General features: G+C 37.2%; 1 protein-coding gene across 6 annotated transcripts in view; it reads left to right on the top strand.

Annotated features, from left to right (window-relative positions):
- Positions 1-14,837, top strand: part of LOC122315988 (protein NO VEIN-like) — a 41,923-nt gene extending 27,086 nt beyond the window's left edge. For all 6 annotated transcript variants that reach the window (XM_043132399.1, XM_043132391.1, XM_043132382.1 and 3 more), the window contains 7 exons: positions 3,790-4,002; positions 6,045-8,300; positions 9,233-9,345; positions 9,690-10,092; positions 10,175-10,492; positions 11,340-11,597; positions 13,482-14,837. In XM_043132399.1, coding sequence (XP_042988333.1) covers positions 3,790-4,002; positions 6,045-8,300; positions 9,233-9,345; positions 9,690-10,092; positions 10,175-10,492; positions 11,340-11,597; positions 13,482-14,606 — 4,686 coding nt within the window. In that variant the 3' untranslated portion in view covers positions 14,607-14,837. The remainder of the gene's footprint in view (positions 1-3,789; positions 4,003-6,044; positions 8,301-9,232; positions 9,346-9,689; positions 10,093-10,174; positions 10,493-11,339; positions 11,598-13,481) is intronic.

Here is a 14,837-nt window from a genome sequence, read left to right as displayed (position 1 = left end):
AAAGTCACATCTCTCAAACAGGTAAAGCAAAAATCTCCAATTAACTTGATCATATGCGTTCTCCATATGAAGCACCAAATCAAGGATTTGCCTACCTCAAACAAAGGCATTTGGAGGCTTTGATATTAACTTCTCAGCCACCATGCTCAATCTATTTGCCAAGACTTTTGAAACAATCTTGTAAATCCTGCTCACCAAGCTAATATGGCAATAGTCTTTTACCTCTACAGCGCCAGATTTTTTGGAATGAGAGCAATAAATGTTGCATTGAGACTCTTTTCAAACCTACCATTTCCATGAAAGTTATGAAAGACCCCCATTATATCTTCTTTGATCACTTCCTAACAAGTTTGGGAAAAAGCAATAAAAATCCATCTGGACTTGGAGTTTGTCACCCGCCATGCTTCTAAAAACTTTTATGATTTATGTTTCTTTAAAAGGCCTCTCAAGTTGTCCTACTTCTTGCTGGACAAGTGCGTCAAAGTAGAGCCCATGAAGTCTTGGTCTCCAAGAGAATTGTTCTGAAAGCAAACTCTTGTGATAGTTGACAATGTGATCTGTGATCTCGATTTGGTAGGAGGAAACCACTCCAACCATCAACATCTCTATGGCATTGTTCCTCCCATGCGAGTTAACCTCCCGGTGGTGCATTTATCCCCTTCAACCAAAGTGCTCTTGACTTTTGTCTTCAAGATATTTCTTCCAGTAGAGAAACCCTTTCAAGGTCTATGGCCACTTGAATTTCACGTGCCCTCTTTGTTTTAGATAATACCCTCTACTCCCTCCAATCCTTTGAGTTCCTAAAAAAGAGTAGACTTTTGAGCTTCCTCATTACCAAGCGCTTGCTCATTTCAAGCCTTCAAGTCTTTCTTTAGAAACTTCAATTTACATGACATGATATAACTTGGAGTGCCTTAAAATTGATAAGAAGACCACTATTGCCAAACTTGAACAAGGAACTCATTTGATTTCAACCACGTGTTTTCAAACTCAAAGTACCTTGAGCCTCCATGAATACCTCCACAATCAAGAAGGATGGGAAGGTGATCTGAGCACAACCTGGGGAGTCTCTTTTGAATAAGTTATGGGTAATGTGCTTCCCATTATACTAGGAATCTATCAATCATTGACCAATAGGAGTGTTCTCGGTTGCTTGACCAAGTGTAGGTGCCACCTGAAAGAGGAATATCTAGTAAATCTTGTTCCACCAAAAATAAATATTTGCCCCATCCCCCACTTTAAATTTTATGTTTTTAATAAAATCCCCCCATACAAACCGGATGGACTTCCACAAGCCCACCCCATAAACCTCCTTAACTTCATTTGTGCACCAGCTCCCCCACATCCTCCCATATTTAACATCCACAATTTGTCTCCATAATGCATCTCTCTCAAATGGTACCTCTAAAGCCATTTCCCGAGTAGAGCTTTATTGAAAGGTTTTAAATTTCTCACACCCAAACCTCCACATGAAACCGGTTGACAAACCTTATTTAAACTCACCAAATTAAATTTTCTTTCCTCCCCATAACCATCCCACAAGAAATTTCGAAAAATCCCCTCTATTTTTTTTGCAACCCTCGCGGGTAAAGGAAAAAGAGAAAGGAAACATGTGGAAAGATTATACAAAGTACTCTTAATCAATGTAACTCTTCCCGCTTTTTATAAATGGAGTTTTTTCTAACTGCCTCCCAATTTTCTCAATGACCCCATCCCATATAGAAAGTGATTTATTAGGAGCACTCAAAGGTAATCCAAGATATTTCAAAGGTAAAGAAGCAACCTTACATCCCAAGATATTAGCCAAATCAAAATTATTGCTGACTGTACCCACTGGAACAATTTCAGACTTAGATTGGTTAATTCTAAGTCCTGAAACAGCTTCAAAATAGAGCAGTAAGGCTCTCAAAGCACGGAGATGATTTTGACTTGCATCACGAAGGATTAAAGTATCGTCTGCAAAAAGTAAATTTGAAACTGTAATACTGCCTCGCAAGTCATCTCCCACCATAAATCCCGACAAAAAATTCCTCTTCACAGCTGCTTCAATCATACGACTCAAAGCATCCATAACTAATAGGAAAAGATAAGGAGTTAAAGGGTCTCCTTGCCTTAGTCCACGAGAGCTATCCTGTCTCATAGTCATGAGAAGTCCAACATACTTGTCAATTTATATACACAGAGGGGGAAAGTTCAAAAGAGATGAACCATCATGTTGCCTACCATGCTGGTCATTGGACTTAGACCACTATAGCTCAAAAGAACAACCTGGAAGTCAAAGTTGCAAGAGGTGCAAAGAAAGTGAGCACAAAGACAACATCTTCACATGTTGGGATTGTTACTAGAGTCTCAGTTGCTGCAGTTTTTGCACAAAAGAGATGACCACCAGCACCACCAATATTGTCACAAAGAATTTCATCTCTAAGAGGGGAAATCAGTTTTAGAATCTTTCACAACCATCCAATCAGATTGGGTTTTCATGAAGAAGCTACAGCATTGTATGGAGTAGCATCAATGACTTCAAAGATGACAATAAGCTATCCCTCTCCAAGATGACAATGAAACCAAAATCGACACCTGGTTTGGATAGCAAGAGCATCCCATCCCATCTCATCTCATCTCAATATTCAAACTCCACAAACACAAATACTTTCAATTTTAAATTTTCAACTTTTTCGTGTAATCATTACCTAATCATTACAATTTTCCTAAACTTATAAACAAAACAAAAAAACAATTCAACCTTTTCAAATCTCAAAACAAAATTTATATTAAAAAAATTATATTCTAACAATATTTTAACTTTATAATATTTTTATTCAACTTTTTCTCTCTCATTTCCCAAAACTCCATAAAACATTTTAACTCAAATTATTTTATTACTATTCACAAACTATTTCACTACTATTCACAGATTATCTCATCTCATCTCACTATCCAAACCACGTCTAAATGTAAGACAGGGATTTGCAAAGTAATAAGCAAAAGCCTAACAGACTTCACATTTAACTTGGAAACCAAATGGCCCGGAAACTGAACGGCCTGGAAACCGAATAATATTTAAGGAAATAAATTACTGCTAAGAGAGTTATCCAATTGTTTTAATAACCAGAAAACTAAATAATTTTGATAACTTAGAAACCGAATGGTTTTAATGTAAAAGTAAACTTAAGAAAATAAAAGCCGGCAGTTGACAGGAAGAGCAAGAGACAGCTAATAAAGTGGCAATAAAGGGTGAAAGTTGACGGGAACTGCAAGAGACGGGTAAAAAAGTGGTAATAAAGGGTGGAAGTGTACATGTGTTTGAATTATGTAGGAATAATGAAATAATAAAATTAAAATAGATATATACTGAGGTTTACAAATATTTTACAAAGAGGATGCTTCAACTTTTATATACTGTAATAGATTTTATTTTATCGAAAACAAGCTCCTGCATCCGTTCTTGATCCTGACATGGGCGAGATTTGAATATACATTTCATATTTGAATTTTTAAGTTAAGTTCGTTGAATTTAGGGTTGTGTATTCTCACTAGATTCCTTTTTAACTGAATGTCATATTGTAAAGCAGATTTGCACAAGAAGATTAATAATATTGGACTTGGAAAATGTCATTCAAATCTGTTTTAGTTTATTGCAAGTACTGAATGTAAACACTACGATCCCAATCTATAGAATGTTCAATTTGGTAAATGGATTTGATATAGATTTTAAGTTCAAAATAGGTTGCAAAGAAGTCCCCTTTTTTTCCCAAAAAAACAATCTGTTTATTATTCATTCTTCCACAGGTGCAAAATGCTGATGATAATATTTATCCAGAAGATGTGGAACCAACTCTGACATTCATTCTTCAAGAGTCAGGAATCATTCTTCTAAATAACGAGCGAGGCTTCTCTGCTCAAAACATCAGAGCACTCTGTGACGTTGGTAATTCAACGAAGAAAGGATCTAATGCTGGATATATAGGGCAGAAAGGCATTGGCTTTAAATCAGTTTTCCGGGTATGTTTGAACAAGCATTTTTGTAATATTTCTTTGATTTTATTTTTCTTTTTTTATAAGTAACGGTTAATTTATATTGAAGAAAAAAAAAACTGAAAAATGGTCTTTCCCAAGTACACAGGTTGTGTATAAGAGATATTATATGTCTAAGAGGTACAAAAAGCTTTGTTGCTTACTGTTTGTTGCTCCAAGTGAACCAGTGATTTTTGTGAAACTTTAATTTCATATTTCGAAAGAGTCTTTACTAGTTGAGCTCTACCACTTCATTGGAATTTGACACTGTGTGGGGGTTCCTGTATTTCAACAGTCTACTAAAGATGTATACTTTTTTGGGATCAGGATAAATTGACTTGTGATTTTTCATGTTTTACATGCAACCCAAATCCTTCTTGTGGATGTTGGGTTGACAAAGGTGGTATTTGATGTGGCCTGCTGTTATGCTTAACTCCAGGTGTGAATGATAACAATTGCAAGAAGGTCATAAGCAGTTTAATCTAGTGTTAAGGTTTCAGAAGCAAATGGCTTAAGGTAGTTTTTGATGAGCCTTATAGTTAATCATTGTGTCAACTATAATAATCTTTCACATGCACTCCTGCTATTTTGTGGTTGTTCGGTGTTCTGTGCAAGGTTGCCAAGTTTTAGTTGAGATAAAGAAATAAATATGAAAATAGGGTTTTGATTCTGTAGTCCTGGAGTGTATGTGTAAAGTTGAAGTTTAGACAAACGATTAAAGTAGATGTTGAAAGGCTCATCTCCCATGGTCAATTGGTGTTGCACATGCAAAAAGAGTGGGGAGACTGGACCATTTACTTTTTCATTGTGAGGTGGCCTCAACCTTATGGTATGAATTCTTTGCCAGAATGGAGATAGCTTGGGTGATGCCGAGAAGGGTAGTTGATTTCGTAGCAAATTGGAGAGACTTGCGTGGTAATTTGCATATCAAAGCCATATGGAAGATGGTACCCATTTGCCTATGGTGATGTCTTTGGAAGGAGAGGAACGATAGAAGCTTTGAAGAGCACAAGCAGTTAATGGATGAGCTTTTTTAACACTTTACTCCATTGGTCGATTGTACTAGACTTCAATGGTCTGAACATTCATGAGTTCCTTGTATCCTTGTCCAATTATGCCTAGGTGTTGCTCTTGTATATGTCCCGTGTACTTAGGCTATTCCCAATTCTCATCAATAAAATTCTTATCTGCTGATAAAAAAAGGGGCTCATCCCCCATAAAGATAATAAAAAGATTTTTTTGGATTAGTATTCAACTGCTTTTTAAAATCTAAGAAAAATTTGGTAGCCACCATTGTGAACTTTCGTGGAAAGTGACTTTCTTACCTAATGTAGTGTTGATGGAGAGAGAAATTATCATAGTTTTGAAGATCGTGAGAAATTGATGGACGGGGTTGAAGCTTTCTTCCTTTAAACCCTTAATCTCTGGGTGGCGACTCATATTTATGATACCATAAACACCATATATTTTTTAATTTATTTGTTCATATTTTTGATCAGATGATACATAAATTTGTTCATATTGTCCAGGGTTTTCTTCTTCTTTCCCTTTCAATGCTTGGATGTATTTCTTATATGTTCCCTGTGTACTTGAATTAACCTTTTCTTAAGTTTGAATGAAATTTCATTTACTTATATAAAAGAGTATTCTACTGTTTTTCGTTATTAGCAAATGAATCAAAAGCTAACTTTTAAAGAACTCTAATTTCGTTAAGACTGCATAGTGGCTTATAATGCCCCACACTCAGAAGCACAAGTCATTTTTTAATGCGAATCATATTTTAATGTCATTGGTCAAAAGTGGTAGGGCACTGTTTCGGTTCATTGAACTAATGCCTACACTCCCCGAGTAATTAGCTGTTAGGTGTATTCTCTTGTATACTTCCTGTGTACTTGAGCTATGCCTATTTACTTGGAATAAAATTCTCTTATTAACTATAAAAAAAAAAAAAAAAAAAAAAAAAACAAAAACAAAAACAAAAAAAAAGAAGAAGTAATTAGCTGTTATGAATGTGATTGGTCTTTCTGCAGGTTACAGATGCTCCAGAGATTCATTCTAATGGATTTCATGTCAAGTTTGATATAAGTGAGGGTCAGATTGGTTTTGTTTTGCCAACATTAGTGCCTCCATGTAATATTGACTTGTATAGTAGGTTGGCATCTGGTGACACCAGTGATGTGGATGCCAAACAGTGGAACACTTGCATTGTACTTCCTTTCAGAACGAGATTATCAGATGGAACTGTCATGAATAGCATTATGACCATGTTTTCAGATCTTCACCCATCTTTGTTGCTGTTTCTTCACCGACTTAAGTGTATTAAGTTTAGAAACTTGCTCAACAATTCGCTCATAGTTATGAGAAAAGAAATCATGGGGGATGGCATCGTTAGGGTTTCACATGGGAAAGAAAAAATGACATGGTTACTAGCATCTCAGAAGTTGCAAGCAGATGTCATTCGTCCTGATGTGCGTACAACGGAAATCTCAGTAGCATTTACATTGCAGGAATCGATTGATGGGGATTGCGTTCCAATTCTAGAACAACAGCCTGTTTTCGCATTTCTTCCTTTAAGAACTTATGGTCTGAAATTCATTCTTCAAGGTGATTTTGTCCTTCCTTCATCTAGAGAGGAAGTGGATGGAGATAGTTCTTGGAACCAGTGGTTGTCATCTGAGTTTCCTGGTTTGTTTGTTGGTGCAGAGAGATCCTTTTGTTCTCTTCTGTGTTTTAGAGAGAACCCTGGAAAAGCTGTGTCAGCATTTATGAGCTTTGTTCCGCTTGTTGGGGAAGTTCATGGTTTCTTTTCTAGTCTTCCCCGGTTGATTATTTCTAAATTACGAATGTCGAACTGCTTACTTCTGGAAGGAGGCAATGACAGATGGGTTCCTCCATGCAAGGTTCTAAGATGTTGGGATGAACAGGCCCGCATTCTTCTCCCTGATGGTTTGCTTAGTGAGCTTCTTGGCCTTGGTTTCTTGGATAGAAATATAAAAATGTCTGATTCATTAGCAAGGGCACTGGGTATTCAGGATTATGGACCCACAATTTTACTTCAATTTATATCCTCTTTAAGTCAAGTGGAAAACGGTATCAAATCAATGAGTCTGAGTTGGTTGTCTTCTTGGATAAGTGCATTCTATATAATGTTATCTCGTTCTGGACAAATTCTATTAAACTCTGACACAGGAATGGATCTCATAGAAAACCTTAAAAGGATAAAGTTTATTCCCCTTTCAGATGGTACATACAGCTCAGTGAATGAAGGTACCATCTGGTTACCATCTGGCACTAGGTTTGATGGTCAACATCGACTTGAAGCTTTCCAAAGTTTATTTGCTAAACTCCGGACTGTCAGTCCTGCCCTCCTTTCTGCATCAACTTGTGATACCTCATTCATGGACATGAATTTGGTAGACAACCTAACCAAGATGTTTCACAGGATTGGTGTCAAGCAGTTGTCTGCTCATGAAATTTTGAAGGCCCACATCTTGCCAGCTGTATCTAATGACCGAATTACAAATAAGGACAAGAATTTGATGATAGAATATACTTGTTTTGCAATGATCCACCTACAGTCTAGCTGTCCTGATTGTTGTGTTGAGAGGGTGAACATAATTTCCGAATTACGAAATAAAGCTTTCATTTTAACAAATTACGGCTTTAAACAACCTGTTGAGGTGTCAATTCATTTTAGTAAGGAATATGGAAATCCAGTCAATGCAAATAAGTTGATTAATGTTGTAGATATGAAATGGCACGAGGTTGACGCCACCTATCTGAGGCATCCTGTTACTGAATCAACCTCATGTGGACTTAAGAAATGGAGGGAATTTTTCCAGGAAATAGGTATCTTGGATTTTGTGAAAATATGTCAAGTTAATAAAACTGTGGCCGATATTTCTCCTACCATTTTTAAGAATGTAATGTGGGTAAGAGATGTGGTTTCCCCAGAATCAATTGTCAATGACTGGGAATCTCATGAATTGGTCCATTTAATGTCCCTGTTATTGAAAAATGGCCCACCACAATGTTGTATCTATCTGTTGGAGGTTCTCGATACACTGTGGGATGGTCATTTTAGTGAGTGTGTTACAGGTTACTGGAATCCTAAGTCTGGTGGAGATGGTAAACCCTTCAAGTCTTCTTTTCTGAGTAGCATTTGTGGTGTCCAGTGGGTGGTATCTAGTATTGATGATGAGCTTCACTATCCCAAAGATTTGTTTTATGATTGTGATTCAGTACGCTCGATTTTGGGTGCCTCTGCTCCATATGCTGTTCCAAAGGTTGGTATAATATACATTGGATATACTCTTTTGCCCTACTTTTTATTTTTATGTCTTTGTTGATTTCTGTGTTTTTTCTTATTGGGAGTCCATCTAATTCACACGGTTTCTCTTTATCAAATTCTTTTTTCATAAAATGTGGTGGAAGATGCAATATATCCATACAATTTGACTCGAGTAGTCTAATTGGTTTGGTAGATTGCCTTTGATTTGATTTGATTTTGTTATCAGAATTCCTTTAAGTGATGCTTTTGTTGTATTTAAGAATGTTTTGTAGCATAACATCAATATAGAGGCCTCTTGTGCTTATCAGTAAAGATTTATTCCCTATAAAAAAAAACATAATATCGTTGTAGATATAACTTAGAAGTTGGGTTTTACAGAGAATAAAGAATGGAAAAGTGGGAAATGGCCCTCATGGGATATACTAATACAGTTATGCTCTCCAACACTTCCACCTCAAGGTAGAGCAAATATGTCATGTAAACACAGCTTGGAACAAATAAATTAACTTGGTTGGAACAAAATTAATTTCAACCTATATGACACAAAGACTTAGTAAATATATCTGCATGTTGTCCACTGGCTTAACAAAGGTGTAGAAATATCACCACTCGATATCTTATCTCGAATGAAGTGACAATAAATCTCAAAATGCTTGGTCCTTTGATGAAACACTGGATTAGTGACAATATATACAATGTGATTCTGGTAGAATTACACAATATGATCGATCACTAATCACTGAGGGGTCAAAGGGAATTACACCATCCATAAGGAATTAATGGAATTATTCCTTATCTTAGTACATAGTTAATTATATGTATAAATGAGCTTTATTAAACTGCTGCATCTCCCTATACACTTTTGGAGGACTTGGCTTGCATAAATTTGTACTTCTCTTTTACACTTTGTTTTTCTTATTGAAACAGGTGAGATGTCAAAAGTTAGTTAGTGATATTGGATTTAAGGTTAAAGTTACCATGGATGACATTTTGGAAATTCTAGAAGTATGGAGAAGATCTAGGACACCTTTTAAGGCCAGGTATTGGTGCATCTTCATCACCAACTTTAGTGTTTGATGTTTAACTTTTTTTTATCTAGAAATGATATCATTTGTTGTCTGTAATTGTCTTTTCTTCTGGTTGTACACACTGAGTAACGCATCTTTTTTTACTACATGTGCTTTTAGTTGTTTATTCTTTATGCTATTCAATTTAGCATCATAAATACTGTTTCAATTGAATTCTTCTTCACACCTTTCACTTTGCTTTGGACATTGGTTTTGCCAATTTTTTTCCATGATTGTGATCCTAACACCCCTTACTCTTTCTTCGGGTAAGCAAACCTGCTCATTTTAATGGTCCCAACTTTGGTTTTTTATGCCAGCATATCACAAATGTCAAAATTGTACACGTTCATTTGGGATGAAATGAACACTTCAGAGAAGAAACTCAAAGAGGAGTTGACTTCAGGACCTTTTATATTTTTTCCGTCTGCATCCAGCTCTAGGCTTGAGGATGTGTTACCTGGTAAGTTTTTATCTCTTGAAGAAGTATGTTGGTATGATCCAACTGGTGCCCTGGACCAAATGAAGGAGATTCATCCTTATCACAGTTTGACAGAAGCGAAACATAGTCCCTTGAACTGGACACTGAGCAATATTTATCCAGGCCTTCGTGACTTTTTCATGGACGGCTGTGGTGTACATGAAGCCCCTCCTCTCTGCAGCTATATACAGATTTTGCTGCGGTTATCTACTGTCGCTTTGCCTTCACTTGTTGCTAATGTAGTAAGTAACTAATTTGTGGCAAAACTGTGCCTGTAACAACTGCTTGTAGCAGTACATCTTAAGTGTTCCATTCCCATCTCAGGTTTTTCAAGTTTTTCTCATGTGGAGTGATGGACTGAAATCTGGACTACTAACTCCAGAAGATGTCATTTACTTCAAACAATGTCTTTTGAAATCAGAGTTTATGGTGCTTCCAACTAAACAAGATAAGTGGGTCTCACTGCATCCGTCCTTTGGCCTTGTGTGCTGGTGCGATGATAGGAAGTTGAAGAAGCAATTCAAGCATCTTGATAAGATTGATTTTCTGTACTTTGGCAAACTTAGTGAGGATCAAGAAGAGATACTTCAGACAAAAGTTTCTGCTCTCATGGAAAACTTAGGGATTCCCGCTCTCTCTAAGGTAAGTTCTTTCTGGGTTGGTGTCTGGGGTGGAGGTTGAGATTGGGATATCGGAGCCCCGAGTTGTTGATGTTTTACACTTTCACGTGAAGTCACTCTTTAGAGCATTACCCACTCTAGCTAGATGTACTCCTGGCTTTGTCAAAAGTTTTTTATTTATCAGTAAATAAGAATTTTATTAAAATAGGCTAAGCCAAGTACATGAGACATATACAAGGGCAACACCTATGCATAAGGGCTTTTTCAAAGTTCCAAGCTACTTGTATGGTCTTATAATCTTTTTTCCTGACACATTATAAGCCAACTTGCATAGATATGCTATAAAGAAGAAGGGCATATTATGTGGTGCATCAAGAGATACCCAACTAATCTTTGAACTATTTGGGTTTATCAATTATGCTCAATTCTTCAATGTCATTGTTATGGTCCACTATCTGCGGACCTTTCTACTAATTCATTGATACTTTCTCAAGGTACTTGATTTTGTAAGAAAAAAAATCCTATTTTTTAATGCAAGTGTGCTTTGAAAAGTTCAATTATTTTATGCATAAAACGAACTAGTGGATGGAGACCTTATTTGCATAGTAATCCTTTTAATTGACTTGAATAATAAATTGGGCTTAAAATAATTGACTGCATTCTGTGAGTGGACATCACGCACTGTTAGATTCTCCTCCTTTTAAGAAAAAATAGAGTTCCCTATATCTCAAAATAATAATGTGCTTTCAACTTTCCTTTCCACATTGATTTTTTTTTTTTAAATGTGGTCAAGTCTCTAATTATTAAAACCCCTCACTAAGGCGAGGAAAACCATGATTACAACTCCACATTGATTTATTTATGTGCAGGTTGTAACTCGTGAAGCAATATATTATGGTCTGGCAGACTCTATCTTCAAAGCATCGTTAGTGAGCTGGGCTCTTCCTTATGCTCAGCGCTACATCTGTAGCGTACACCCCAATAATTATATTCAACTCAAGCAGTCTGGATTCAATCTTCTGAATCGTCTGCAAGTCGTTGTTGTTGAAAAGCTGTACTACAGGAATGCTATAAAGAGAGGTGATGGTGCATCAAACAAGCGCATTGAATGTAGCTGTCTTCTGCAGGTACTTGATGAGATCCTTTAGTGATGTTTGTCTTTTCTCTCTTCTAATGATTATAGCCTATTACAAATAAATTTCCGGCAAACTGATGCTAAAGCCAGCGAGACGATGTTTGCTACCAGGTCTTTAGTTTAGAACTACAACCCATAGAGGATCTTTAGAACTTCAGTACCACCTTAAAGTTATAAAGCTGGAAAGATATGCTACGGCATGCTAATGTCATGATGTACAAAGAGTCACATTTTTTTAAAGGAAGAGGGGCAGTTCCTGAATTTTATAAATAACCCTCATTTTTAGCGGAGTAATACCATGTAAAAAGTGAAAGATTGAAGGTCACAAACATCCCGAAACCAAGGCTTTGAAAATAACTATCAAAAAGCAACCGGTATTACATTTTAATGACTGCTAGCATCATTTGTACAAGTTTCTAAATATTGGTAATCGAAGGTCTCCCAATGCCAATCTAGGCAACTCAATTATATCGAACTAAGAAGATGAACATCCAGCAACTCCTGCTTTAGCTAAATGATTTGCAATCGAATTTCCTTCTCTAAAAGCATGCTGTGCAGTAAATGAAAAAACATGTGTAAAATCAAGAATAACTTCCCAGATGCTGTAATAGTTGTTGAGACAATTCTTAGCGGTTCAGCAACATCCACTTCATCCATGATAATCACGTACCTGGGTTGATTCCAATGTCAGTGGGAGAAGTAAGAATCTCTTATCCAATATTCTATCGTCTTTCGTCTTTGTAATGCATACCCGGAAGGATATTTATAGGGCTTAGGGTGCGCTTCATGGAGGAGCGCCGTCCTGCCTGAGCATGATTTGGAGGATGGCGGTGTCCTTCTGGGGCAGGTATCTCTGCAGGACCTGTTTTGCCAGCGTGGATCTCTCATGGGATAAGTTCTGTTGGAGGGAGAGTAAGAAGTTGAATAGAGCTATTCGTCGATCAGGGCAGCTCCAGATGTGGCCACTTGGCCTCACCACATGGTGCGTTTTACCTAGTTACAACCATTCCTTGCCTTCCTTCATGTGGGCTTCTCATTCATATCTCTTTAGTTGCCTTGCAACCCTTCCTCGCCCCTAGCACACACTTCTACCCAAGAATAATAATACTTCCATGGGGAATGAAGTGAGCGCTGGAACCATTGAACAAGAACTGCAGAGTCTGTTTTGAAGATCATATATAAAAAACCCAATTGCATTGGTGTTGGGATCTCCATGGTTTGAACGAAGCAAAGCCCCACACCCTGCCATGCCTGGATTACTGGAAGCTGAACCATCTATATTGAACTTCAATTTGCCAAGAGGAAGCTTTCCATTTTGTAACACAGGTTTTCTGCCTTCGAGAGTGATCTGTTGCAGCCTCAAGTTTCTCAAAATATTCTGAGCAGGAAAATTCAGCAGCTTCAAAGGCTGAATAAAAGAATTAAGCTCCAAAAGCCACGTAGAAATCTTGTGTATGACAGCAGAAGGAACTGATTCGATGTTGTTAAAACAATGAGCATTTCTACTTAACCATAACTCCCATAGAATGAACATTGGAGTTATGGAGGCATGGGCAATGCTCTTGCATATGTCCCATGTAGTTGGGCTCTTGCCTATTCTTATGATCAATGAAATCTTGTTTACCGATAAAAGAAAAGCATAGGTGTAGGAGGCAAGAATTACATATTCTATTACTGGAATTTGAAGATTAATCATGCTGGTTATTTCACTTGCATTCTCTTTATCTGGAGAGAAACTGTATCTAGATTAGCTGTTGTTTGAATGTTTTGAATATTCAGAAAGCAATCTCTTCATGACATTTGGCATGTTTTTTAATATTAAATATATCGAATGTCTTCTCTTTTAATTACATCCATATTTAAATGAGTCTTGCAGGACAACATTTTGTACACCACCGAAGAATCTGATTGTCATGCCATATATATGGAGCTGTCTCGTTTACTATTTAATGGAACTCCTGATTTACACTTGGCTAATTTCCTTCACATGATCACAAACATGGCCGAATCAGGATCCACTGAGGAGCAGACAGAGTTTTTCATCTTGAATAGCCAAAAGGTGCCAAAGCTTCCTGACGAGGAATCTGTGTGGTGCCTCTCAGCTGTGCCCTCTTTGACAAAGAATGATGATTCACCCCAGACAAGTTTAAGTTCAGAAGCAACAGATAAAAAAACTTATTTAAACCCCAAAAGGAAAGCAGGAAATAACTCAAACTGGCCGCCTGTGGATTGGAAAAGTGCACCAGGTTGTAGTTATGATCAGGCAAATGATTTTAAGACACGGGAAGCAAGTGCACTGCATAAGGGCAGCCCACAAAAGATAGAGGGTAATTATGAAGGAACAGTCATGCAAACGAATAATGTTGTTTCTATCTCAACCTCTGATGATTGGACCATTGAAGATGATTCAGCAGCGGCTGCAATGGCTTTTGTTTTGTCAGATAACAACAATTTGGAAGATCACTCTGACCAAGCTTGCAATCAGATTGATTCTGGAATGAAAGTTGAATTTGATCCCTTTGATTTAGATACTAAGCCTGATGGCTCGGAGTTTGCTTCATCTAATTTTCACGAGGAAGACCAACTTAGAACTGGGACACCTGATGCAACACAAGCTGCACGTACGGGGAGACTGGGTGAGCGTGTTGCTTTCAAATATATTATTGGGAAAGCTGGTGAGACGATTGTGAAGTGGGTTAATGAAGATGGTGAAACTGGTTTACCCTATGACATTACCGTAGGGGAGGAGAATAGCAAAGAGTACATCGAAGTTAAAGCAACCAAATCTCAAACAAAGGACTGGTTCAACATATCAACGAGAGAGTGGCAATTTGCGGTGGATAAAGGTGAATCATTCAGCATTATGCATGTTGTTTTATTAGGAAATAATGTTGCAAGGGTCTCAGTGTTCAAGAATCCCGTAAAATTATGTCAGTTAGGCAAGCTGCAATTGGTTGCTATGATGCCAATGCCACAGGAGGAATTCTCCATTGTCGCCTGAGACTCGACCCATTTTCATATATGTGCTTCTGGGGGATTGACTATAAAGTGTTAGCCAAAGTATGACTGCCTTCACAGAAATTATCTGAAACAACTGTCGTTTGTGTATGCCTAATCTTTCTTTCGATGCTGGGGAGTCTGGGACTATCAATAGGTCGGTCACTGAACAAATCAAGTGCATGTATGTTTCCTCTTTGACAAATAAATAAATATATATATATATTTGCTATCA

The sequence above is a fragment of the Carya illinoinensis genome, chromosome 1, assembly GCF_018687715.1.
Source record: "Carya illinoinensis cultivar Pawnee chromosome 1, C.illinoinensisPawnee_v1, whole genome shotgun sequence".
NCBI classification, from domain to species: Eukaryota; Viridiplantae; Streptophyta; class Magnoliopsida; order Fagales; family Juglandaceae; genus Carya; species Carya illinoinensis.
This window is presented reverse-complemented; position numbering and strand designations above follow the sequence as displayed.